At 44.5% G+C, this 25,931-nt stretch overlaps 1 protein-coding gene across 2 annotated transcripts in view; it reads left to right on the top strand.

Annotated features, from left to right (window-relative positions):
• The first annotated feature begins 252 nt into the window (after positions 1-252).
• The window catches only part of LOC110533939 (ephrin-B3), a 35,661-nt gene continuing 9,982 nt past the window's right edge, over positions 253-25,931 (top strand). The window contains exons 1-2 of one of the 2 annotated variants that reach the window (XM_036990360.1): positions 253-883; positions 16,944-17,239. In XM_036990360.1, the coding sequence (XP_036846255.1) occupies positions 837-883; positions 16,944-17,239 (343 nt within the window). In that variant the 5' untranslated portion in view covers positions 253-836. Of the gene's footprint in view, positions 1,466-16,943; positions 17,240-25,931 lie in introns of both variants that reach the window. The other variant, XM_021618527.2, reaches the window with a different exon arrangement.

Below are 25,931 nucleotides of genomic sequence, written 5' to 3' on the forward strand. Positions count from 1 at the left end.
CTGCTTTTCCAATCATGAAACTACTGGAAATTAGTTGCTGAATTGTTATATTATAAATGAATAGCATCTGTTACAGAATAACGGCTGGGGGAGCTACAAGCTTGTTACTGCACATCTGGCATTTCTTAACCAACATTTGACAGGCATCTGCCACAATATTCGGGGCAAAATATGTTGGTTATAGGCTACATGCCCTTTCACTGTTCCTTGGCCACTGTCGGCATTAGACACTCTGAAGTCGACCCGTCGCTGCCATAATGGCGAAAGGATGATATACATTATGTGGGAAGTTGTTCCAATTCGTGTTATACTGATTTAGAGGGCATGTTTCATTTGGGTGGTGATAATAGTAAAGGGATCTCCCAGAGCTACACTCTGGAACACAAGTAGTATTGCATAGCATGGGCTACTGCACTCCATCCCTATACCTAGCTACTCTATCCGTGTGCAGCATAGTACGAGGTTGAGAGAGAAGGATGCAACGAACATAAAGCAGTATAGTGAACATTAGAGACCTCTCAGGGAACTGGCTTTGATCAAAACGAGTTAATCGAGGTGCAATATGTTTAATATGGCAATATTCAGTGACTGCCTGTCCTTTTTGAAGTTTGACCTAAGTTTGACTTGATCTTTTTTAATGCCAAGATTGTGCCATAATAGCGGAAAGGATAAATGACGGATAGAATGGGCATTTTTTTGTGTGCGCTAAGACGCAGAAGGCATAACAATGGAGAAAGCGGGAAAATCCTTAATGCGTTAAGCATTCAAGAGCACAGCGAATAGGCGATCAACTTGGGTCAGCGAATGTTTTCTTATACAACATTGGACTAGGCTGCATGAGTCGGACATTTGAGCAAGCAAACCAGTGCATCTGCGTGGCAAGGTAGGCAATGGCACTTTGCCAATGAAGATAAACGTCCGCTATCCAAAATTACGCTTCCAAAGTGGTAGAATGCCGTTACTCCGATATTCGCGACCTTCAACGCATTTGCATTTGTCTGGAGAGGTGACATTAGGAGAGCTGATAGATATAGGCTTTGTCATGCAATAATGTCCATAATTGCTGGACACATTTTAAACCAGAAAGCTGAATATTGCCACTAATGCACTTTAAACTCAAGAGGTTGACACATTCTCTCTAACCACATTCCAACTACTCTGAATGTTGTTGTCTGATTGATTTTTGGGACGTTTTTTCTTATGCGGTTTCCGAAGTCGCAAAATAGCTGTGCGCTTCCAGGGATTTCGTGAACTTCGTTCGCAGTCTCCAAACGATTCTTTGTCTGAATCGATTCCCCGTCACTTTTTGGGGTAAAATGGCAGGAGAGAGCCGAGGAGCAGGGATGGCTTTGGCGTTTTGGGACGGCTGTAATGGCTTGGGATTTATTTTTATCTTTCTTGTGGATCTACTGGGAATAGCTGCAGGTAACATGGAACCTATTTACTGGAATACGTTGAACAAGAGGTACGTGGTTAAACGCTGTCATATAGACTAGTTTAGATGTATTTATAAGTCGTCGTCGTCTATTCCCCCCCCCCCCCCCCCCCCCAAAAAAAAAACTGTCTGATTATGACTGACTGAATACATGTCACTCGTGTACACCGTGTCTTTACAGGCTGTCAACGCGAATAACTGTGCGTTATTTAGGTGACATTGCAGTCCGGCAGAGTGGCCTTTGGAGAAACATACTGAACGCAACAATTACAACTACCAACTCATGGGGATCATGCGCACCTTGGGGACACAGATTATTTTGTAAGCTTCGATTTCAGGTCTAATGACATGAGTTCACTCAATATCCAACTATACACTGGGCTAAGCTACTTGTTGCTGGTGGAGGTGAATAGTGGTGGTGGGGATACTGACTTCATTGGAGAGGAAGACGGGAGTCTCCTGGCACATAATTTCCAGCGAAGACGGACACGGGTTCTATTCAACAGAGATGTGTGTCCTGCAGGGCTTAATTTAGAATATATCCAATTTCAATTCTTGAATTTTAATTGAAATAGTAAACGGGATACAGAATTCAAATTTGAATAAAGGAAATATAATTTAATTCAAATGCCACTTCAAGGCCTGGTCTATACAAATATAAATATTGTACATAAAACATGCATATCAAATATTAAATGTGAATTTTCTAAGATATTATATTTCATTAATCACTTACATTTGAATTATTATATATATATATTATTTACCAGAATGTATTAGTTCAACTCTCAAGTTAACCCTGTGGCTTTCAAAAAGAAGCCAAACAAATGAAATTGTGCTGGAAATATAATGGCCTATTCTAAGCAATTAGTTAAAAGATTATATGAACATTTGTCTCCAGAGAAAAGTGATACACTACAAAAGTATGTGGACACCTCCATGTTGAACATCTCTTCCCAAAATCATGGGCATTAATATGGTGTTGCCCCCCCCCCCCCCCCCCCCCCCCCCCCCCCCCCTTGCTGCTATAACAGCCTCCACTCTTCTGGGGAGGCTTTTCACTAGATGTTGGAACATTGCTGCAGGGACTTGCTTCCATTCAGCCAAGAGCATTAGTGAGGTCCGGCACTGATGTTGGGTGATTAGGCCTGGCTCGCAGTCGGCGTTCCAATTCATCCCAAAGGTTTTTGATGGGGTTGAGGTCAGGGCTCTGTGCAGGCCAGTTAAGTTCTTCCACACCAATCTTGACAAACCATTTCTTTATGGACCTCGCTTTCTGCATGGGGGCATTGTCATGCTGAAACAGGAAAGGGCCTTCCCTAAATTGTTATCACAAAGTTGGAAGCACAGAATCGTCTAGAATGTCATTGTATGCTGTAGTATTACGATTTCCCTTCACTGCAACTAATTGGCCAAACCATGAAAAACAGCCCCAAACCATTGTTCCTCCTTCACAAAACTTTACAGTTGACACTATGCATTTGGGCAGGTAGCGTTCTCCTGGCATCCCCCAAAGCCACATATCAGACTGCCAGATGGTGAAGTGTGATTCATCACTCCAAAGAATGCGTTTCCACTGCTCCAGAGTCCAATTGCAGTGAGCTTTACACCACTCCAGCCGACTCTTGGATTTGCGCATGATGATCTTAGGCTTGTGTGTGGCTGCTCGGCCATGGAAACCCATTTCATGAAGCTTCCGACAAGTAGTTATTTTACTGACGTTGCTTCCAGAGACAGTTTGGAACTCCGTAGTGAGTGTTGCAACCGATGACAGACGACTTTTACGTGCTTCAGCAATCGTCTGTCCTGTTCTGTGAGGTTGTGTGGCCAACCACTTCACGGCTGAGCCGTTGTTGCTCCTAGATTTTTCCACTTCACAATAACAGCACTTACAGTTGACCAGGGCAGCTCTAGCAAGGCAGAAATTTGACAAACTGACTTGTTGGAAAGGTGGCATCCTATGACAGTGCCACATTGAAAGTCACTGAGCTATTCAGTAAGGACATTCCACTGCCAATGTTAGTCTATTGAGATTGCATGGCTGTGTGCTCGAATTTATACACCTGTCAGCAACGGGTGTGGCTGAAATAGCCAAATCCACTAATTTGAAGGTGTCCACATACCTTTGTATATATACTGTATATTCTTTGGTATCTGGAAGTGTGACCTGTCAGATTGAATTAAACTCATGTGCTAGTCGGAACCAGGAAACTCTGAAATTTCCGCCGTGTTTACTTGTCAAACAAGGCACATGTATTACTACAGTAAGTTGGACATTTCAGAGTTTCCTAGTTCTGACTAGCACGTGAACACTATATGACTGAGTGGAATTTATTTAAATTGTATTGAATTAAATTCTACTTCCTGTGGGATGTGGCCAATTCTAATTTCAACTCATGAGTTGAATGGGGGTCAATTCCAAGATTCTGAATTGAGCCCAACCCTGGTGTCCTGTGCCTATAGTTCCATATAGACTAGTGTAAAACTATAGTCTACCTGGCTGTAGAGAGAGCAAGCAGACCGCACTTGGGTTGTTAAGCATGGGAATGCCTGTTTATGGCAGATGCTTGTGTGAGAGAGGGGGTGGTCTTCATGCCTGATTGCACCCTCATAAAGGGTCGCGTGCGTGCCCTCCGTGATTTTGACCCTCCCCTCCCGCCTGCGTGGACTCATGCTGAGTTTGCGAATGGGGAATTATGAAAGCCAGTGAGAACTTGGCCTGGATTTGTCCAACGCTGTTCAAGCAAGCTCCTCTTTTGTCAAAGCCCAGACTCTCACCTATTGGCAAGCATGCAGTAATTGTGCATCAATTCATAAGCTAGGCCTTAATTTCTCTCTCGTGTGAAGACAGACACAGATACACAGTTGAACAATCAAAGAAGGTTTGATTAAATAGACCTACACAACTTTTGCTACCCAAATCACCTTGTAGTTGTTAGGTTACGTTTCCATAGACAGAATAGATGCATGAACAAACTGCCCAAATGTCACTCTAATTAATTAATAATGTATTCATGAGAGGGTTTTGTTTAGTGAGTTGCAATAAGGGGGTACAATTATCGAGAAGAGTCAAGATGTTGAGAGTGGCCGGTGAAAGAGATGAAGAGATGAAAAGATGCAACCACGAGATGGAGAGATGAAAAATAACCTAGAGTTGGGTCTGATGAGTCTTTTTAAGTGGGCCCGGATAGAGGGACACACTGAGTGTGAGCTCTGTGCTACTGCTGAGAATCTCTCATCCGTATGGAATCTAATGTTCCTCCGATATATGAAAAGGTCAATGGGTTTACTCATGGCCTGTTAGACAGCTCTTCCTCAGACTCCTGATGGCCAAGACGACCAACACACACAACAGACAGACAGACACAGGCAATGAATAGAGAAACATGTTCAGTACAGATATAGAAAATCACACACTCTAAACATGGATATAAGATGAGTGAGTGCAGTTAGGGAGTGCAGGGGGGCCCCCAGGTGGTGAGGGTAGGTAGCAACACATCTGCCACGCTGATCCTTAACACTGGAGTCCCTCAGGGGTGCGTGCTCAGTCCCTTCCTGTACTCCCTGTTCACCTACGACTGCATGGCCAGGCACGACTCCAACACCAAGTCTGCAGACGACACAACAGCCTGATCACCGACAACGACGAGACGGCCTATAGGGAGGAGGTCAGACACCTGGCCGGGTGGGGCCAGAATAATAACCTATCCCTGAATGTAACCAAGACTAAGGAGATGATTGTGGACTACAGGAAAAGGAGGACCGAGCACGCCCCCATTCTCATCGACGAGGCTGTAGTGGAGCAGGTTGAGAGCTTCAAGTTCCTTAGTGTCCACATGACCAACAAACTAGTATGGCCCAAACACACCAAGACAGTCGTGAAGAGGGCACGACAAAGCCTATTTCCCCTCAGGAAACTAAAAAGATTTGGTATGGGACATGAGATCCTCAAAAGGTTCTACAGCTGCAACATCGAGAGCATGGTTGCATCACTGCCTGGTCATTGCTCGGCCTCCGACCACAAGGCACTACAGAGGGTACATCACTGGGGCTAAGCTTCCTGCATTCCAGAACCTCTACACCAGGCGGTGTCAGAGGAAGGCTCTAAAAATGGTCAAAGACCCCACCCACCCCAGTTCTCTCTACTACCGCATGGCAAGCGGTACCAGAGTGCCAAGTCTAGGACAAAAAGGCTTCTCAACAGTTTTTACCCCCAAGCCATAAGACTCCTGAACAGGTGATCAAATGGCTACCCAGACTAGTAAGCATTTAACTGTAAGGTCTACCTACACCTGTAGTATTCGGAGCACGTGACAAACTTTGATTTGGATTTGACATCTGAGGCAGAGTCGTGTAAGGCGAAGTGGCTGTACATCTCTTCCCCCTTAAGTGGGCATTCAAAATGAATACTTCACAGGCTGCTCAGTATGTAATGAATCGCGTGCTAATTGGCTGAGGATAAAAAGCCTGGTTAGCTGGGCTAAGCGTTTCAGATTAAAACCTTTTGAAAGATTGGGAAAAGAAAGGAAACCGAAACAGTGTCAGGAGACTGAGGAGCGGGTAGCGTGAGTTTAAGGATGAGGTCCCTGCGTCTTCACATGTGTTCAGCCTCATTACCCCCCCCCCCCCCCCCTTACACTGCCACATACAGCCAGAGTGTTACACCCTCAGAGTTGGAGTGAGTGTGATGTCTGTGTCAGAAAGGAGTGTGTGTGTGTTTACTTGCCTGAGTGTGTTTGTGCATTTTGTTCCTAGGGGTGTGGGTATCATTGTTGTTGGGTGTGTGGGGGTGTATTCCCAGTCAGTCACTCAGCGGCTGTCTCAGTCAGAGTGTTTAGACTCGCCTTGTTTACTCATCCAGTGAGGAACAAAATCCACCCCTGTCCTCCTTTGACACCTCCTGCTCAGACAGCCGTGTGCGATGGTTGGGGGGGGGGGGGGGGGGGGGGGGTTACTATGAATGCCTAGGCGTGTCTGTGTTAAACCTGTGTATTTTCCAGTCTAAATATTTAACAGTCTAGATTGAACTGGGGAGAATAAACAGTGTCAAATGAAGAAGGGCAAAGGAAAGTGCTCTTGGACGTGTATGAATAGGCGAGCTGTCTGTATATGAGCAAGCTTGTGTGAAATGTATGCATGCTTGCAGTGAAATACTGAATGTGCGACCAAACAAAAGTTTTCCATAGACTTGTGAAGGTGACTTTGGTAACAGCACCAAATGAGCTGTACCACTTGACCTCGGATTAGGGGTGTGAAGGTAAGGGAGGGTAATCCTCCTACTCAACACACACCCAGCCGTCCCCTCTTGTGGAGTGCACCACTGTCAGTCAGGCAACAAAGCATTATGTTAGGGGGATTTTTTTTTTCTCTCGCTCACTCGCTTTCTCTGCTGGTAGCCTAGTGGTTAGAGCGTTGGGCCAGTAACCGAAGGGTCACTGGTTCGAATACCCGAGCTGGCAAGGTGGAAAATCTGTCGACGTGTCCTTGAGCAAGGCACTTAAAGGAGCAGTTCACTATTTACAGCTAGCAATCAATGGAAGTGCTGGGGGCATGTAAACAAAGCAAAATAAAAAATTCATGTCGCATGACTTCCATTGGTAGCTTATGGTTGTTGAAGTTTTGTAGAGGCTGTTTTAAGGAAAACTGAACCAGGGATTACAGTTTCTCCTGGCCCATAGACTACTTTCGTGTTGAGGAACCATCTAACATCAAGTATTTTTTTTTATCACTTACTCAGTAGCTCCATCTCTCCGTGTGCCCTCTTTTACCTGAGATTGTTACCATAATGAATAGCCACAGAGCTATCTGGAGCTGATTTATTAAATAAAACATAACCGGTGAGAATGTTACCAGTCATAAACTACTGGATGTCAGAATACAGGCTAGTGGTGGAAGCTGCATTTGCGGCATTGCTTGGGATTCTTGGCAGAAGACTAATCTGATGGAATCTCTTCAGTAATCCAATGGTTTCATCAGCTCTTGCCCAGGGATATGGGCAGGATTCAAGAGTGATGAGTAAATCAGTTAAAGGGTGCATGACATAAAGAACTTTCCTCCCTTTCACATGTTTTGTAGTAGGTGTATGGCTTAAGGCGTCAGCATGCTTCAGTTCGGCTGGCGGCTCGCCGAAGTCGGCTAGACGAACCGAACGAGTGTGCTCGCATACTCCCTTCAAAGACCTTCGCTTGAAAAGAACGAGAAAAAAAGCGCCAATAAGACTGTTTCTTCTATTGAAGATGCCGTAGGCAGTATACACTTCCTCAAAATAGCCGGAATTAATCTAATTAATCTAAGATCTAATTTTTTGGGGTTTTGCCGAGGAGCTCTTAGTCGCGCAAAAGACATTTTGGTGCAGTATTTCTGAAAGAAAAAATGTGCATCAAAACAAGTCGTCTCTTGTTGAATGACAAGACTTTTTAGAAGAATCCCTACTGTTGCCCAATCACGGACGAAGGGGCGTAGCATTTGGCTCCCGAAATTTGGCTGGTCTCGAGAAAAATCAAATCAAATAAAATTTATTTATATAGCCCTTTGTACATCAGCTGATATCTCAAAGTGCTGTACAGAAACCCAGCCTAAAACCCCAAACAGCAAGCAATGCAGGTGTAGAAGCACGGTGGCTAGGAAAAACTCCCTAGAAAGGCCAAAACATAGGAAGAAACCTAGAGAGGAACCAGGCTATGTGGGGTGGCCAGTCCTCTTCTGGCTGTGCCGGGTGGAGATTATAACAGAACATGGCCAAGATGTTCAAATGTTCATAAATGACCAGCATGGTCCAATAATAATAAGGCAGAACAGTTGAAACTGGAGCAGCAGCACGGCCAGGTGGACTGGGGACAGCAAGGAGTCATCATGTCAGGTAGTCCTGAGGCATGGTCCTAGGGTTCAGGTCCTCCGAGAGAGAGAAAGAAAGAGAGAATTAGAGAGAGCACACTTAAATTCACACAGGACACCGAATAGGACAGGAGAAGTACTCCAGATATAACAAACTGACCCCAGCCCCCCGACACAAACTACTGCAGCATAAATACTGGAGGCTGAGACAGAAGGGGTCAGGAGACACTGTGGCCCCATCCGAGGACACACCCGGACAGGGCCAAACAGGAAGGATATAAAAAAGTGACGTGCCTAAACAACTGAAACTGAAACAACTGAAAAACCCCTTACCCGAAGTCCAAAATGAACACAAATGTCGTCATAATATATGCACGGACTCTTTCGAACTGTTTCGGCTGGGAATCACGAGGACGCCTTTACGCTCCATCTATCTCTCACAGCCTCACGTCAGAATTAGACGGTCATCCATGTTTCTCAAACGTCACATTTCGAAGTGTTAAAGGTTACGTTTAGGCATTAACTCAGACAACTTCATTTTAGGCAGTAACTCAGACATCTTCATTTTAGGCAGTAACTCCGACATCTTCATTTTAGGCAGTAACTCCGACATCTTCATTTTAGGCAGTAACTCAGACAACTTCATTTTAGGCAGTAACTCAGACATCTTCATTTTAGGCAGTAACTCCGAATGCTTAAGGTACAAGGGTTAAGGTTTGGGATAATACAAAGTCATTTTTGTTTTATCTTCAAACCTTTGGAATCGAGGCAGATGCTTAAATCCATCCGCATCCCCATCCACAATGCCCTAGCAAAACCAAAACCTACTTGAAGGTAACAGCGCTCACTGTTGCCCCTAGTGGCTGGTTTCCACTTCATCTCTCTGATGTCCTCAGACATGGATGGACGTCGAAGACTGACCTGTATCACGGACCTGGGTGTTCACCCACACACTAACATTTTACCCACCCTAGTAGCTACCTGCCTGTATCATTTTCAAATTCCCTTTCACCGCCCTCCTCGTTTTTAATGTTCTGTTTCAAAGGTGCTTCCCTGGCATGCCTTCAAAGTCTTGGCAGAGCATGAGAGCATGTGGCGAATAATGGAGTAATTGCAGTCTTAAGATTGCGCTGATGAGGGCTTCACTGTGAGGCGAGGTGGTGGGGGGGTGGGGGGGGGGGGGGGGGGGGGTGGTGATGTATGTTCCCTCCAATATGAAATGGATTCTCAGAACAGTGCATCACTATAATAAAAACGCTTGCTTTTCCCTTGTTTTTGTGCTTGTTTCATCTATATCCCCTTTCAATTTTGTTTTAGCTCATTTTCCCTCCCTTCTCTCCATGTGCCTCTCTCTCTCATATCTCCTTGTTTCTCTCTATTCCTGCATCCTGTTTCTTTCTCCATCTACTCCTCTCTCTCTCTTTTGTAAAGGTTAAGTGGCGTGAATAATATTTTCTGTATGCCTTGTTTTGTGTAATTGGGCGACCATCGAATGGAGAACAGGGTCCAAGAGCCATGTCAGTAATAAGAAGGACATGTAGTTGTTTTAACAAACCAGACTAATGTTTCCCCTTCAACATTCTCCTAATTGAACCCCACTCGCTCTTTACCCCGTCTCACTTTGTTTTGCTCTCTCTCTCTCTCTCGTGCTTTGTCTCTGAAGTTGCATATTCAGTATGTCTTTCTGCTTCAAATGCACACACTTCTCTCGTATGAAACGTTTTATTCAAAAATATGACAAAGAATGGGAAACCTAGACATTCCCTGGTGTGCTAGTATACAAGGAAGACAGGAATGAAGAAGACAAAGGGAAAAGAAGGAGGGAGAGAAGGGACCAGGGAGTTGTTCTCTCTGACTGACTTTCTGCTTCACTCATCCTCCAAACAAAAGGAAGTGCTATTTTAAGTCTTCTCATCTTTAATCAGCCCTGTGATTTGGGTTTTATGAGCCTTTTCACGTGTGGTTAGAGTCCTGGGCATTTGTGTACATGTATCCCTCTCATAGCCTGATACATCCTGAGAGTCAGACAAACACGGTTCCACTCCCCGTTTCGAAAACTTGGTGACCCTTTACTGGATACCTACCGTCGTAACACAGTCACAACCATGTCATGTCAACAGCTGACATAACTGTTCATAATATCGTCATAACATAGGACATGTTATGTCAGCTGTTGTGACGTGCTAGGACCTTGTCATAAAGCGTTATGACGCTAGGTGTCAAGTGAAGTGTCACACGAAAACTTAATTCAACGCTCTGAACTACAAGACCCCACTTGTAACGAACCAACCTTAAGGGCTCCACACAGTCCGCAAACGGATCCGATGGAACTTTTTTTGCGTACCTCTCTACTTTCGTGAGGCTGAATCTTTTTTTGGAAGGCGTCGCAAACTGAGCTCCCGTTTGCGTAAACTGTGAAAACACTGGAGAGCCCTTTAGAGGGGAGTGCCTGCGTCTGAGCTCCGCTTGTGTCAAGGTTGGCCTATGTTAAGGCCAGAGTCTGATGGGGACTGAGTCATGGCGTAGGAATGTGGCTTTTTTTATCTCTTTAGTACTTAACTAATTAAATAAAGGCTCTAAACAACACTCTGAAAGGACCCACTTAGCAGTTCTGGGGTAAAGGGTCCTAGAAGGGCACGGTATCAGCAATTCACCAAACAGTGCTGTGTTATGGGACAAAATCGACATTTACACATATTTCTAGACACTGAATTACAGTGTTGTACAGTTTATTGGCATTAATGATCTATGGTATGAAACCCTGAGAGCTCTGTGTAAAATTGAGAAAGCAGCTTTGTTTTCTTCTGGCTGGCCTGTAAACAATTCAAGTCGATGGTAAAACCATGTTCCACCTCATGCCAATGAAAGCTCTGGTCTAATGAACCAGGCCATCTCCCAACGTGTTCACCCTGGGTGGGCGACTGGGCTGAGGTGGTGCTGGACTGCCCTGGTCCCTGGCTGGCTTAGTGGACTGCGGGCTCTGGTGCATCCTGGTACAGTCCTCCCCTATACAGGACCTCCAGACTGGGGCAGGGGCAGCAGCAGGGGGGATTACGGGGGAAGTTTGCCTGAAATCATCTTCAACAGAGCAGTGAGGCAGAATGGTGTGAGCAAACATGAAGCTGGAAGTGTATTCACAAGAGGTGGGGTTACAGCTAGAGCCACAGCCAGTGCAGTCAAATAGGATGAGAGGGCACATTGCAGGCAATGAAGCAAACACCCACATTCCCATAAACACTGGGCCATGAAGGCGGCCAAAGGCCATTCCAATCTGTCCACTGCAGTGATAAGGCCATGGGATTCAGCAACACACTGAACCCTGGGTAGCCTCACACAGACCACAAGTAGAGACTGTCAAGACATGATCAAAAGTCAAGTAAGCTTTGGTTTCCCTTCCTTTGACCTGTGTGTCATCTGGTATAAGTAGGTCATATTATGTATGCAATCCGGATCCATCATTTAAGGCACGGTTTTAAAACTCGACCATTGAATAATGCATCAGAATCCGTTTCATCAGCAGCTCTGACGAAAGCACTAATTTAGCATTGTTTTAAAAAGAGAAGTTGGAGAAAATGCAATATTCATGTAGTTCGCTTCAGCGTCAATGTGAGATCAGATGAAAGTTTCTCCAGATGAGAATCAATCAACTGCTTGAGCTAACTGTTCTCGATAAGGCCCACAACTATGTTAAATATGGCCATGGTCCATGCTTCATAGCTACGTCCAATCATGCTTTCTCTCTCAATACTAATATCTGTAGGACCTTCAACAGTCACCGTGATATTAGTATTAAGAGAGAAAGCACGATTGGACATAGAGTTGAAATCAGAAGTTTACATACACCTTAGCCAAAAACATTTAAACTCCGTTTTTTTTTAACAATTCCTGACATTTAATCCTAGTAAAAAGGCAGTGTCTTAGGTCAGTTAGGATCACCACTTTATTTTAAGAATGTGACATGTCAGAATAATAGTGGAGAGAATGATTTCAACTTTTTTTTATTTCATCACATTCACGGTGGGTCAGAAGTTTACATACACTCAATTAGTATTTGGTAGCATTGCCTTTCAATTGTTTAACTTGGGTCAAGTGTTTCGGGTAGACTTCCACAAGCTTCCCACAATAAGTTGGGTGAATTTTGGGCCATTCCTCCAGTTTGCAGTTGCAAACCGTAGTCTGGCTTTTTGTTATGGCTGTTTTGGAGCAGTGGCTTCTTCCTTGCTGAGCTGCCTTTCAGGTTATGTCGATATAGGACTCGTTTTACTGTGAATATAAATACTTTTGTACCTGTTTCCTCCAGCATCTTCACAAGGCCCTTTGCTGTTGTTCTGGGATTGATTTGCACTTTTCACACCAAAGTACGTTCATCTCTAGGAGACAGAACGTGTCTCCTTCCTGAGCGGTATGACGGCTGCGTGGTCCCATGGTGTTTATACTTGCGTACTATTGTTTGTACAGATGAACGTGGTACCTTCAGGGGTTTGGAAATTGCTCCCAAGGATGAACCAGACTTGTGGAGGTTTACACATTTTCTTTCTGAGGTCTTGGCTGATTGATTTTCCCATGATGTCAAGCAAACAGGCACTGAGTTTGAAGGTAGGCCTTGAAACATCCACAGGTACACTTCCAATTGACTCAAATTATGTTAATTAGCCTATCAGAAGCTTCTAAAGCCATGACATAATTTTCTGGAATTTTCCAAGCTGTTTAAAGGCACAGTCAACTTAGTGTATGTAAACCTCTGATCCACTGGAATTGTGATACAGTGAATTATAAGTGAAGTAATTGGTCTGTAAACAATTGTTGGAAAAATGACTTGTGTCATGCACAAAGTAGATGTCCTAACCGACTTGCCAAAACTATAGTTTGTTCACAAGAAATGTGTGGAGTGGTTGAAAAACGAATTTGAATGACTCCAACCTAAGTGTATGCAAACTTCCGACTTCAACTGCAGCTGTGAAGCATGGACCATAGCCATACTCAACATAGTTGTGGGCTTCATTCCCAGCATTAAACTTTGAACCCACTTGTTAGCAAGGTCAACGGCGTGTAGCCTTGAATTGCGTCAGGCCCGTAGTGTACAGGATGTGACCTCAGGCTACGGGTTATGACAGCAGAGTAATCACTGATGTCACATACGCACTTGACTGGCAACTTGAATATAGCCGAGTATGATGGGGATGTTGAGTCATGGGAGGATGGACAGAAATGGTACACTTAGAAATGTCCCAATAAGGAGACTTAAATAGCACACATATGCTCTGTATCAAAGCATTACTATATGCCTAAACAGAGCACATGTGGCTCTGCAGAAGTGAAAAGGTACCCCGTGACAGACATGATTTGATTACTCAACTCGGAGTCATAGAGAGGAGACCGCTTACACACCTGGCTCAAAGGCCTGCACAGTAATTCTCTACTTACATTGCTAACTGTGTGTGTAGAATAACGAGTGTACGAGAGCATATATGCGATGCGTGCGCTGAGCAGAAGGTGCACGATGTGTCCGGACAAATGAAAAGGTCACTGTCTCTCACTATCTGTTCTATCTGTGCAGATCACTGTGAACCTCAAGCCTCTCTAAATGTGGTCATAGCAGGAACAGGACCTCGTTGTAATAGAGCCCAGGTTAAAGCCACTACATGGTACATACTGCATCATTCGTACTGTAGCCTATGTCACAGCAGAAACCTCAAGGGGAAAGTAACAGCCAATGATTTATTATCATGCTCTGTCAAACGCCCCAAAACCTTGTTTCCCTCTCTTCCAAAACACCTTGATCTGAGAGAAGGAAGGAGAGGGATGAAGGAGCCTGGAGCTCCCTGGTTGATTTGTCTGCTTGTCCCTCCCTGTGTTGAAATGTCACCAGGCTCTCAGGGCAGTAAGCGCTTAATGGAGAGCCAGGGAGCTGATGCTCTCTGTACCTTCATCTGCTCAAGGGTTATTCTAAGCAGAGCTATGGTCATCTGGTGGTGTAATCTACTCTCTGTTACGTTGAGCTTGTGACTGGAGGTCTGTGAGAGACTCAAGGTGGGGAGTTTAGCATGGTTGCACCGTGAAATGACAGCGAAATCACACGGAATTAAATGTGTCCTCAGACTGTTAACTGCTGTTGGATTTAGCAAGAATCATGGGAGGTTCACATTGGAATGCCAGACGACAAAAACCACTGCGAAATCCCACAATTCTAAGAAGTTGTATTAAAAGCGGAAACCATGGCAGCATAATTTACTCTAGGATTATTAGGGAGGGACCATTTGTGGATTAGAGTAACAATTAGAGAGCTTAGTTGTCAATGATTATTATTTTAAAAATTACATTTTACTCCAGCTTGCTGGCTAACATTGTGAAAGCATGCAGAATATCACAGACAGAGGACTCATCCAAGCCTTTAGCCTCCATTCCCTCACTGAAGCTGCTCGGTACTGCAGTGTTCACTGTTTGACTATGGTCAGTGGCAAATTGCAGTCCTGTCGAAAGTCTTGGTAGTGTTAATGACAGGGTAATGTGTGTTGTGCCTGAGATCGGCCACGCAACACAGTCACACACACGGCACTCCCTCTCTCTCCGTCTCTCTGAAGGAGCCCGCTGTTTTCTCTTCCTCTTTGCCTGCATGACAATGTGTCTGCATGTGTTTCCTCATCCTGTGTGTTATCTCCACCAGCGTCTTATCTCTCCCTATCCCCACTGGAGCTGACAGGACCATGACCCAGAAAACCCTTTCAGATTTCAGCCTCCGATACACTCTCTCTGTCTCTCTGTCCCTGTTTCTCTCTTCATTAGTTGAGTTCGCCCTTTTCTTTTTAAGGGTGGCAAGTAGCCTAGCGTTTAGAGCACTGGGCCAGTAACAGAAAGGTCACTGGTTTGAATGTCCAAGGTGAAAAATATGTAGTTCAAACATCAGCTAACCTTAGAACCACAGCTAACAATCACTAGAAACATCAGCTAACCTTAGACACCACAACTAACAGTCACTAGAAACATCAGCTAACTTTAGACACCACAGCTAACAGTCACTAGAAACATCAGCTAACCTTAGACACCACAACTAACAGTCACTAGAAACATCAGCTAACCTTAGACACTACAGCTAACAGTCACTAGAAACATCAGCTAACCTTAGACACCACAGCTAACAGTCACTAGAAACATCAGCTAACCTTAGACACCACAGCTAACAGTCACTAGAAACATCAGCTAACCACAGCTAACAATCAATGGAAGTGATGGGGGCATGTACATTCAGAAGAAAATCAAAATCTGTTCAAATCAATGTAGTTTGATGTTACTTAAAGGTGATTTGGCAATAGGAAATAAAAACTTCCATCGGTTATTAGCTTATTTTGGCTAAAGTTAGCTGAAGTTTGTGGAGGATGTTTAAAATAAACTGAACCAGGGATTGCTGTTCCTCCTGGTCCATAGCCTACTTTCAGGGGGAGGAACCATCTAACATCAAGTTGTAAAATAGCAAACTACTCTATTTAACCCTAGTATGCTCCAGGGGGCCTACTACTATGACTGACCCTGTAAAACAACACATTTCACTGCACCTATCATGCTACTATGGCTGACCGTGTAAAACAACACATTTCACTGCACCTATCATGCTACTATGGCTGACCGTGTAAAACAACACATTTCACTGCACCTATCATGCTACTATGGCTGACCGTGTAAAACAACACATTTCACTGCACCTATCATGCTACTATGGCTGACCGTGTAAAACAACACATTTCACTGCACCTATCATGCTACTATGGCAACACATTTCACTGCACCTATCATACTATTATGGCTGACCTTATAAAAACAACACATTTCACTGCACCTATCATACTATTATGGCTGACCTTATAAAAACAACACATTTCACTGCACCTATCAAGTGTATGTGACAATACAACTCTATCTCTCCTCTTGTTTTGTCCTTTCAACCACTTTCTCATCTCATTTATTAAATGAAACATAACCAGTGAGAATGTTACTAGTCATGAGCTACTGGTTACCAGAATACAGGCTAGTGGTTGATTGGGATTCTTGGCAGAAGACTAATCTGATGCTCTCGCTCTCTCTCGCTCTCTCTCTCTCTCTCTCTCTCTCTCTCCTCTCCTCTCCTCTCCTCTCCTCTCCTCTCCTCTCCTCTCCTCTCTCTCTCTCCTTTCTCTCTCTCCTTTCTCTCTCTCTCTCCTTTCTCTCTCTCCCCTCTCTCTCTCTCTCTCTCTCTCTCTCTCTCTCTCCTCTCCTCTCCTCTCCTCTCCTCTCCTCTCCTCTCCTCTCTCTCTCCTTTCTCTCTCTCTCCTCTCTCTCTCTCCTTTCTCTCTCTCCTTTCTCTCTCTCTCTCCTTTCTCTCTCTCCCCTCTCTCTCTCTCTCTCTCTCTCTCTCTCTCTCTCTCTCTCTCTCTCTCTCTCTCTCTCTCTCACACACACACACACACCCCAACACACATTCATCCACATAAGAAAAAACACATACCACTCCCACAGCCATGCATGTACCCGCACACCCAGTGCTCCCACAGGCACTCGTCTGTGCCTCCAAACTGTGCCATGAATAGATGAGAGGCCTCCTCTCCAAACACAAGCTGTCAGACACAGAGATGGGTAAATATCACACTGTCAATCATTTGTTGCCATGGATACCATTCTCACCTCTCTCTGTCTCCCTCTGTAGGTTCCAGGATGACAGGGGGTATGTGTTGTACCCCCAGATAGGGGATCGTTTGGACCTGATCTGCCCAGCCTCCAACCCCCCAGGCCCCCGCTCCCCCAGTGAGTATGAGTACTACAAGCTGTACCTGGTGTCCATGCGCGAGCAGGCCGACCGCTGTGAGGTGATGGGCGCGCCCAACCTGCTGCTCACCTGTGACAAGCCCAACAGTGACATGCGCTTCACCATCAAGTTCCAGGAGTTCTCCCCCAACCTGTGGGGACACGAGTTCAAGACCCTGACGGACTACTACATAATAGGTGAGGGGACCTGTGTGCGTGCGTGTGTGTAAGAGAGAGAGAGAGAGAGAGAGAGAGAGAGAGAGATATGTGAGGGGGGGAAAGGGAAACATTTTAGAAATGTGTGGTATGCAATATGGAAACACTATCTTTCCAGTTTGTGATGCATTTTTGTGTCTCCATGAGAAAGTATTTCCATATGTCTCTCACAATGATTGACACAGATAGAGCAGTGTTGAGCAGTGCCACTGTACCTCTGTTTTCTAGCCTCTCTCCTAGCTCTGTAGTAGACAGTGTGTGTTTGTGTATGAGAGGCCTGGGGCTCAGCAGTGTGTGTACTCCCCTGCATGACAGGAGCAGATCAGCAGACTGAGCTCTACATGCTCTGATCCAGCCATGACAGTCAGACTGAGCTCTACATGCTCTGATCCAGCCATGACAGTCAGACTGAGCTCTATATGCTCTGATCCAGCCATGACAGTCAGACTGAGCTCTATATGCTCTGATCCAGCCATGACAGTCAGACTGAGCTCTACATGCTCTGATCCAGCCATGACAGTCAGACTGAGTGCCACTCATCACACTCACTCCCCACACTGAGGAGATATGGAAAGGAATGATGACACACTCTTGTATTGTAAATCCTAACAAGAGTACTTGGAAAATATGTCTCACCTCACTGCATATAGACAATATATATTTTTTCAATTAAGTTTTTAAATGGTTGTTAAATGTTTGTGTTTTTTGATGAGAGCATTCTGGCTTTGTTTTTACATCTGTGTGTGCGGGGGGGGAGGGGGAGGGGGGGGGGGGGGGGGGGGGGGGGTACTATAACCATGGGGAAATCACAGCTAGTTAACCTATATTGATTGGCATTTGTTAATTTTTCCAATATGGCAGTAATGAGTTGGAGTACTGAGAGACAAAGAAAGCTGGGTGAGGAGAGGGAGTTCTTTCACCGGCCTGCTGTTTTACATATTTGCATCAACATGTTGATGTCGTTTGAGCACTGGTGTTTAATTGGCAGTAATGCATGGTGGAGAGCTCGAGGCACAGTGGGCAATGGGGGAATTGACTGGGTCTCCAGCCCACAGCTCAGTCAAGCAGCCAGACATAGGCCACCAATGCCCACACCAAACCAGCCTAGCCAGCCAACATGGACTATACAAAAAAACAAGTTGTTTCAACTTATTATTATTAAGTAACTGGTTCCACAGCCTTTTGTTTTCCGTTTACTAAACTTTTCGTTCCAAGTGTAACCCGAACAAAAAATGTTGGCCAAAACTTAGCTCCAACTTGAGAAAACCTAGTCAATTTAAAATGGTGTGTTTTCTCAACTCTAAATTATAATTTGGGGAATCTTAACTAAAGAAAGCTGGTTACACACACAAACAGTGCTTTTAACTTACATGATTACATTGTGCATGTTAATTTATACAGTAGTTATTACTCAACATGTCCTCACCTGGGATTTGAACTCACTACCTCTTGGTTCATGGCATTCCGATCTTCCTGCTACTCCACCATGTCGGTGCCAATTATCAGATAATCTGACTGTTCTCTCATCATTGATTTGATTGACTTATTTCAGCAATTTGAGGTTCTTCTGTATAGTTGTCTAATAATGTTAGTGGGGAATATTATTCTGCTTTAATGTTACTCCTAAATCACTATGATTAATACAATTTGTTTTTCTTGATTGTACTTTTAACAAGAGTTGAGATTTACTTTGAAGTGCAAAGTGTAGCAACACAGGTGAAATCGGTCATTGACCTGGACATGGTGGTGTAGCAGGAAGCTCAGCATGCTGTGAACCAAGAGGTTGAGTGTTCAAATCCCAGGTGGGGACATGGTGAATATAATTTTTTACAGTGTGGAATTTAGGGCCAAAGCTGCAGGTGTGTGTGGGTATGGTGACTTTTCTCACTTCTGGGTTTTAACTGGTGTGTGTAGGTACAGTTGTGTGTCTATCTTTGTGAAGCATTGTGCTCACAAGTTATTTTCATTAGATGTAGTCAGACAAGTGGATGCAGGTATGTTGTAAGAATATTAGATTGCATAGAGGTGTTTTACTGTCCGAGCATTTAGTGAGCGTTCTCCTGCTCTGTTGTCTTCGCGTACGGCTGTTATAGGAGCTCCGTCGACTAGGTTTGATCACTCAGCAGTCATACGGCTCCCGTGGGAGCACTTCAGCCACAGCCATCCCAAAAAACAACATGAGAGAGGCAGTCAAACAATGCTGCACCATGATCACATCAAGCCAAACGCTCACTCTAAATGACTTGCCTCACAGTGGAGGGCGTCTGTCTGTGTGTGGCATTTTATCAAGCTGATGCTCCAAGTGTGACTGTCTGTGCTTGTGTGCATGCCTGTACATGCCTCCATGGGTGGGTGTGTTTTGACTGACTGCCTGACACACACTGGGTACGAGTGTGTTGGCTGCTGGCAGGTTGGCCATTGACAGTGTGTTTTATGGTGTCATAATGCATCAGTGTGTGCTGTGTAGAGAGGTTAATAATTGAGGAGCTAGTTGGATTATTTATCAGTGTTAAGCTGAAATAGCGAAAAGGAGCAGACCGTTTGCTCGCTCTGTGTGTGTCTCCGCATACGTGTATGCCTGCATGTAAAATATATATACAGTGGGGCAAAAAAGTATTTAGTCAGCCACCAATTGTGCAAGTTCTCCCACTTAAAAAGATGAGAGAGGCCTGTAATTTTCATGATAGGTACACTTAAACTATGACAGACAAAATGAGAAAAAAAATCAATTTCCTTTACACGGATCAGCCGTCCTGGTCCTTTTGCAGAAAAACAGCCCCAAAGCATGATGTTTCCACCCCCATGCTTCACAGTAGGTATGGTGTTCTTTGGATGGAACTCAGCATTCTTTGTCCTCCAAACACGACGAGTTGAGTTTTTACCAAAAAGTTATATTTTGGTTTCATCTGACCATATGACATTCTCCCAATCTTCTTCTGGATCATCCAAATGCTCTCTAGCAAACTTTAGATGGGCCTGGACATGTACTGGCTTAAGCAGGGGGACACGTCTGGCACTGCAGGATTTGAGTCCCTGGCGGCGTAGTGTGTTACTGATGGTAGGCTTTGTTACTTTGGTCCCAGCTCTCTGCAGGTCATTCACTAGGTCCCCCCGTGTGGTTCTGGGATTTTTGCTCACCGCTCTTGTGATCATTTTGACCCCACGGGGTGAGATCTTGCGTGGAGCCCCAGATCGAGGGAGATTATCAGTGGTCTTGTATGTCTTCCATTTCCTAATAATTGCTCCTACAGTTGATTTCTTCAAACCAAGCTGCTTACCTATTGCAGATTCAGTCTTCCCAGCCTGGTGCAGGTCTACAATTTTGTTTCTGGTGTCCTTAGTGGAGTTTGGAGTGTGACTGTTTGAGGTTGTGGTCTTTTATACTGATAACAAGTTCAAACAGGTGCCATTAATACAGGTAACGAGTGGAGGACAGAGGAGCCTCTTAAAGAAGAAGTTACAGGTCTGTGAGAGCCAGAAATCTTGCATGTTTGTAGGTGACCAAATACTTATTTTCCACCATAATTTGCAAATAAAATCATTAAAAATCCTACAATGTGATTTTCAGGATCTTTTTTCTAATTTTGTCTGTCATCGTTGAAGTGTACCTATCATGAAAATTACAGGCCTCTCTCATCTTTTTAAGTGGGAGAACTTGCACAATTGGTGGCTGACTAAATACTTTTTTGCCCCACTGTATATAAATATATACATATATATGTGAGAGGAGTGAAGAGACTGTGAGAGGAGAGAAGAGACTGTGAGAGAACATGGAACACTCGCTAGTAACAGTCCAGTGACTGTTCCGTGTGTGATCCTGTGTGTGTGTAAGAGAGGGGCTGTGTGATGACTGTGAATAACACAAAGTGACACGTCGCTTCCCCGATCTAGGTCAACAATCAGAACCGTACCACGCTGTAGTTGTGAGTGTTTGTGTGTAGAGAGAGAGTGCAACAGAAATGAGAGATGGCCTTTGTATCTGCTTGTTCATGCTTGTCTATTCAAGCATCCATCTCTGTTTTTCTGCATGTGCTTTACTTAACATCATGTGTGTGTGTTTTCTTCGCTGATGAATGTCATTCCGTACAATTCTCCCCAAAAATCGGATTGAAAAGGTTTAACACAGTGATTCAATAACCTTCTGGTTGTGCCAGCAACTCACATTAACACAGACGTTCACACACTTTTTAAACACGGCGGCAGGAAATCTGCAGGGACTCTCTCTCTGTCACACACACACACACACACACACACACACACACACACACACACACACACACACACACACAGACATTGTTTTTACAGACATTCGTGTGAGCAGAGAGAGAGATTACAGTGGTCAGGGGATTGGGGGAATTCACTCCACCAGCTGTTCACTAGGGACAAGGACAGACAGACAGACAGACAGACAGACAGACAGAGACAGGCAGACGATACCAGGGTAATATAGAGTTGATCTCTGTAACTGCGGCATTAACTATAACATGGTGGAGCTCATGCTTGAACAGGCAGTTGTAGATCTGCGTAACACACACACACACACATTCTGCTACCACCCCTAAGGCTATGGGATTTGCTGTCATGCCAGAGGCTTAATTCTCGGTATGGTGTACAGTCCCCCAGGCAAGTCTTTAATAGACGTAGAAAAGGCCAAATAATCTGCCTGTGTGGAGCGTGAGGGTGATGATGTAATGGCTCCAGGAAGAGGATCTCTTCACCATCCTTAATCTGACTGTGCCTCTTCTCTTCAGGTACTAGAGACAGACTGAGACCTCTCAGGTGCCAGTCAGTCCACCTCGTGTGCCTCTGAGGCCTGACAGAGAGAGAGGTACTTAGTTTACATGGTCTGTGAGCAAGCACGTGTTATAACATGCCTACAACCAGGAAATACCATTTAAACATTAGCGTGTCTGGGGGAAAAACATTTCTTTTTTTTATTACTTAGATGTTGACCTTGATACTCATATCTGACATGAGGAACATATGGAAGATATAGAACAGATGTGTTTTTCTACACACGCTGTAGATGTATATCTATTCCTTTCTTTTCTCCCATCGGTCCTGCTACCCTCCTCCAACCAGTGACATACTTTTAATGTATGCCATTAAGAAACTAATTAGGATAATGAACAGAGAGAGGGGGGAGGCCCGTCTCCTTTTCCCAGGCTCTAACGTAACAGACTGTATCCTCTCGCCACACACACACACACACACACACGCGCGCACACATAGCCACACACACACATAGCTAACACGTGTAATGCCGCTACCACACGCACACACGCACACACACACACACACACACACACACACACACACACACACATAGCTAGCACATGGGCCTAGCATTGGCATAAGTAACACAGCTAACGTGACTACACTGAGACAGTCGGCGGAGACGCCGATTTAAAAAGAGATTTGATCCCATCTCTATCCCTCTCTCCCCCTCTCTCACCCTCTCTCCCCCTCTATCCCTCTCTCACTTTCTCTCTTTCTCTGCTCCTCTACCCCCTTGGCTGTGATCTGACTCAGTTGTCAGACTGGGTTAGTTCGGCTGGATGGCTCTCTATAATGTCTCTTTTTATTGTGTATTTGTTCTCCTCTTTGTGAGGTTGCAGTGTGGGGGCGGGCAGGCTTTTTTGATTGTACTCGAGGGGAAAGAGCCTTAAATGATATAGCGCAATCTCAGATCTCCAATCCCCTTTACATGTTCAACATTTCACCCTGCTCCTCTGTCAATAATACAACTCTGCCGGGCGGGAACAACGATTCGCCTCACATAATGAACAAACATGATTAACATCACCATATACTCAGTTGGATGAAACATGAATGAAAAGGACATGAGAGTGTCGGCATTGGAGAAGGTCTTTGTGTACTGTGCGTAGGTGGCTATGATTATGTTTTGTTTTTGTCTTGCAGGTTTTGGAGGGTGTGTGTATGTGTGTGACAGTTGGGCAGTATGGGCCTGTCCGAGGGATCCAGGCAGAGCATAATCAGCCATTACACAGCTGATGGAGCACCGCTGTTTTCTCTTCCTCTTTGCCTGTCTGACAATGTGTCTGCATGTGTTTCCTCATCCTGTGTGTTATCTCCACCAGCGTCTTATCTCTCCCTATCCCCACTGGAGCTGACAGGACCATGACCCAGAAAACCCTTTCAGATTTCAGCCTCCGATAGAGCCTCTACGTCTCCTCATCTCTGTCTCTCTCTCTAACTCTCTCTCGCTCAATCTCTCTCTCCACATTCCCTGTTTCTTAATTTAGTCTTCCCTTCCCTTCTCTCTCTCCCTCCCACTCCCCCTGTTTGTGCTCTCAGCCTCTCTCCCTTCCTCCCTCCTTCTCTTCTTCCATCTCCCCTGCTCTCTTTCACCTCTGTCTTATTTCTGCCATCGATTCACCTTTTCCAACCCTTCCTCCCTGCCCTATTTTGGTCCGTCTTTCTTTTACGCTATTGGAAATCAGCTCGCTGTGTTTTGGGCTTCAGCGTCATGCCCTATAACTACAGAACTAGCCAATGTGGAGAGAGACATTGCTCTGCAATGTAATGATGTACATGATGTACCTGAGGTACAATGCTGATGAGGGAGAGGTTTCTGTGATGAAGATGTAGACGGAGACACAGATGGCCTGCAGAGACAGAAAGCGTTGATAGCCAGAGCGGAACAGCGAAAGAGAGAAGACAAGGAAGGACAGGTGATGCTGAGTCACAGGTGTGAATCTGTCTATTTAACTAAGGTGAACCCTGACCCTAAATCTGAGTACCTGCTTCAACTGCCAAGCCTTCTATTGCCTAATAACCACAGTTAGTATTCAGTGAACGGCCTCATCCAATCAAAGAGAGGTGAAGCGTCATCTGTTTCAATTTGTGTCCAATCAGGCGGTGTCCTCAGTGACTCCACGAATTACAGATTAGTGCACTGAGGCAGGGCTACTGCTATTTGGCTCCGGAGACACTGCTGCCCACACAGATTGGGGAAAATTGTTTCGGCCCAAGTTACAACTCACAAAAAAAAAACACAAATTCAATTTGAAAGAGGGTGTGTTAGCCTATAAACCAATTATTTGAAGCGTGCATGGACAGAGATGTAAGGGAGAATAGAGAGGGAAGAATCTGAGTGTTTAAAGCGGCAATCAGCAGTTCAAACGATAAGAGTGTTCTCTGCCCCTGTTTTGGTAAAAAGCTGAGCGATGGGACTGGAGAAATGTAACCACTCTTAAAATCATAGACAGAGCTATGGATGCAAGGACTGACCATCAATAATATCATTTTTTTTAAATTAACCATGTTTTGAGGCTTTATAGTGTTTTACATTTACTTTGTTTACAAACATTTGGTTCTGATGGCATGGTTGAACTAAGCTCATGAGGCATTTAGAAGTTATATTCTTCAAGAATCAATGAGTACATTTCAGTCATAAGTAAAAAAAATATATATTAAAAAAAATGGATGTAGCAAATGCAGAAGGGCCCTTTATCAATACAAGGAACCCTATTCAATCAACCCCAGTCACCAGATTCCTAAGATAAGTATATTTGTGCCTTGTTGGAAGCAGGTTTAAATCAATAGGCAGGGGAATTTCTTGCAGTACACATGGTTTGGGTGAGTGCATGTGAATGTAAACGTGCGCTCATGCAGCACAATACAAAAACGTGTTTTAGACCATACAGTGGGGCAAAAAAGTATTTAGTCAGCCACCAATTGTGCAAGTTCTCCCACTTAAAAATATGAGAGAGGCCTGTAATTTTCATCATAGGTACACTATACAGTGCCTTGCGAAAGTATTCGGCCCCCTTGAACTTTGCGACCTTTTGCCACATTTCAGGCTTCAAACATAAAGATATAAAACTGTATTTTTTTGTGAAGAATCAACAACAAGTGGGACACAATCATGAAGTGGAACGACATTTATTGGATATTTCAAACTTTTTAAACAAATCAAAAACTGAAAAATTGGGCATTCAAAATTATTCAGCCCCTTTACTTTCAGTGCAGCAAACTCTCTCCAGAAGTTCAGTGAGGATCTCTGAATGATCCAATGTTGACCTAAATGACTAATGATGATAAATACAATCCACCTGTGTGTAATCAAGTATCCATATAAATGCACCTGCACTGTGATAGTCTCAGAGGTCCGTTAAAAGCGCAGAGAGCATCATGAAGAACAAGGAACACACCAGGCAGGTCCGAGATACTGTTGTGAAGAAGTTTAAAGCCGGATTTGGATACAAAAAGATTTCCCAAGCTTTAAACATCCCAAGGAGCACTGTGCAAGCGATAATATTGAAATTGAAGGAGTATCAGACCACTGCAAATCTACCAAGACCTGGCCGTCCCTCTAAACTTTCAGCTCATACAAGGAGAAGACTGATCAGAGATGCAGCCAAGAGGCCCATGGTCACTCTGGATGAACTGCAGAGATCTACAGCTGAGGTGGGAGACTCTGTCCATAGGACAACAATCAGTCGTATATTGCACAAATCTGGCCTTTATGGAAGAGTGGCAAGAAGAAAGCCATTTCTTAAAGATATCCATAAAAAGTGTCGTTTAAAGTTTGCCACAAGCCACCTGGGAGACACACCAAACATGTGGAAGAAGGTGCTCTGGTCAGATGAAACCAAAATTGAACTTTTTGGCAACAATGCAAAACGTTATGTTTGGCGTAAAAGCAACA

The sequence above is a fragment of the Oncorhynchus mykiss genome, chromosome 10 (genome assembly GCF_013265735.2).
Source record: "Oncorhynchus mykiss isolate Arlee chromosome 10, USDA_OmykA_1.1, whole genome shotgun sequence".
NCBI classification, from domain to species: domain Eukaryota; kingdom Metazoa; phylum Chordata; class Actinopteri; order Salmoniformes; family Salmonidae; genus Oncorhynchus; species Oncorhynchus mykiss.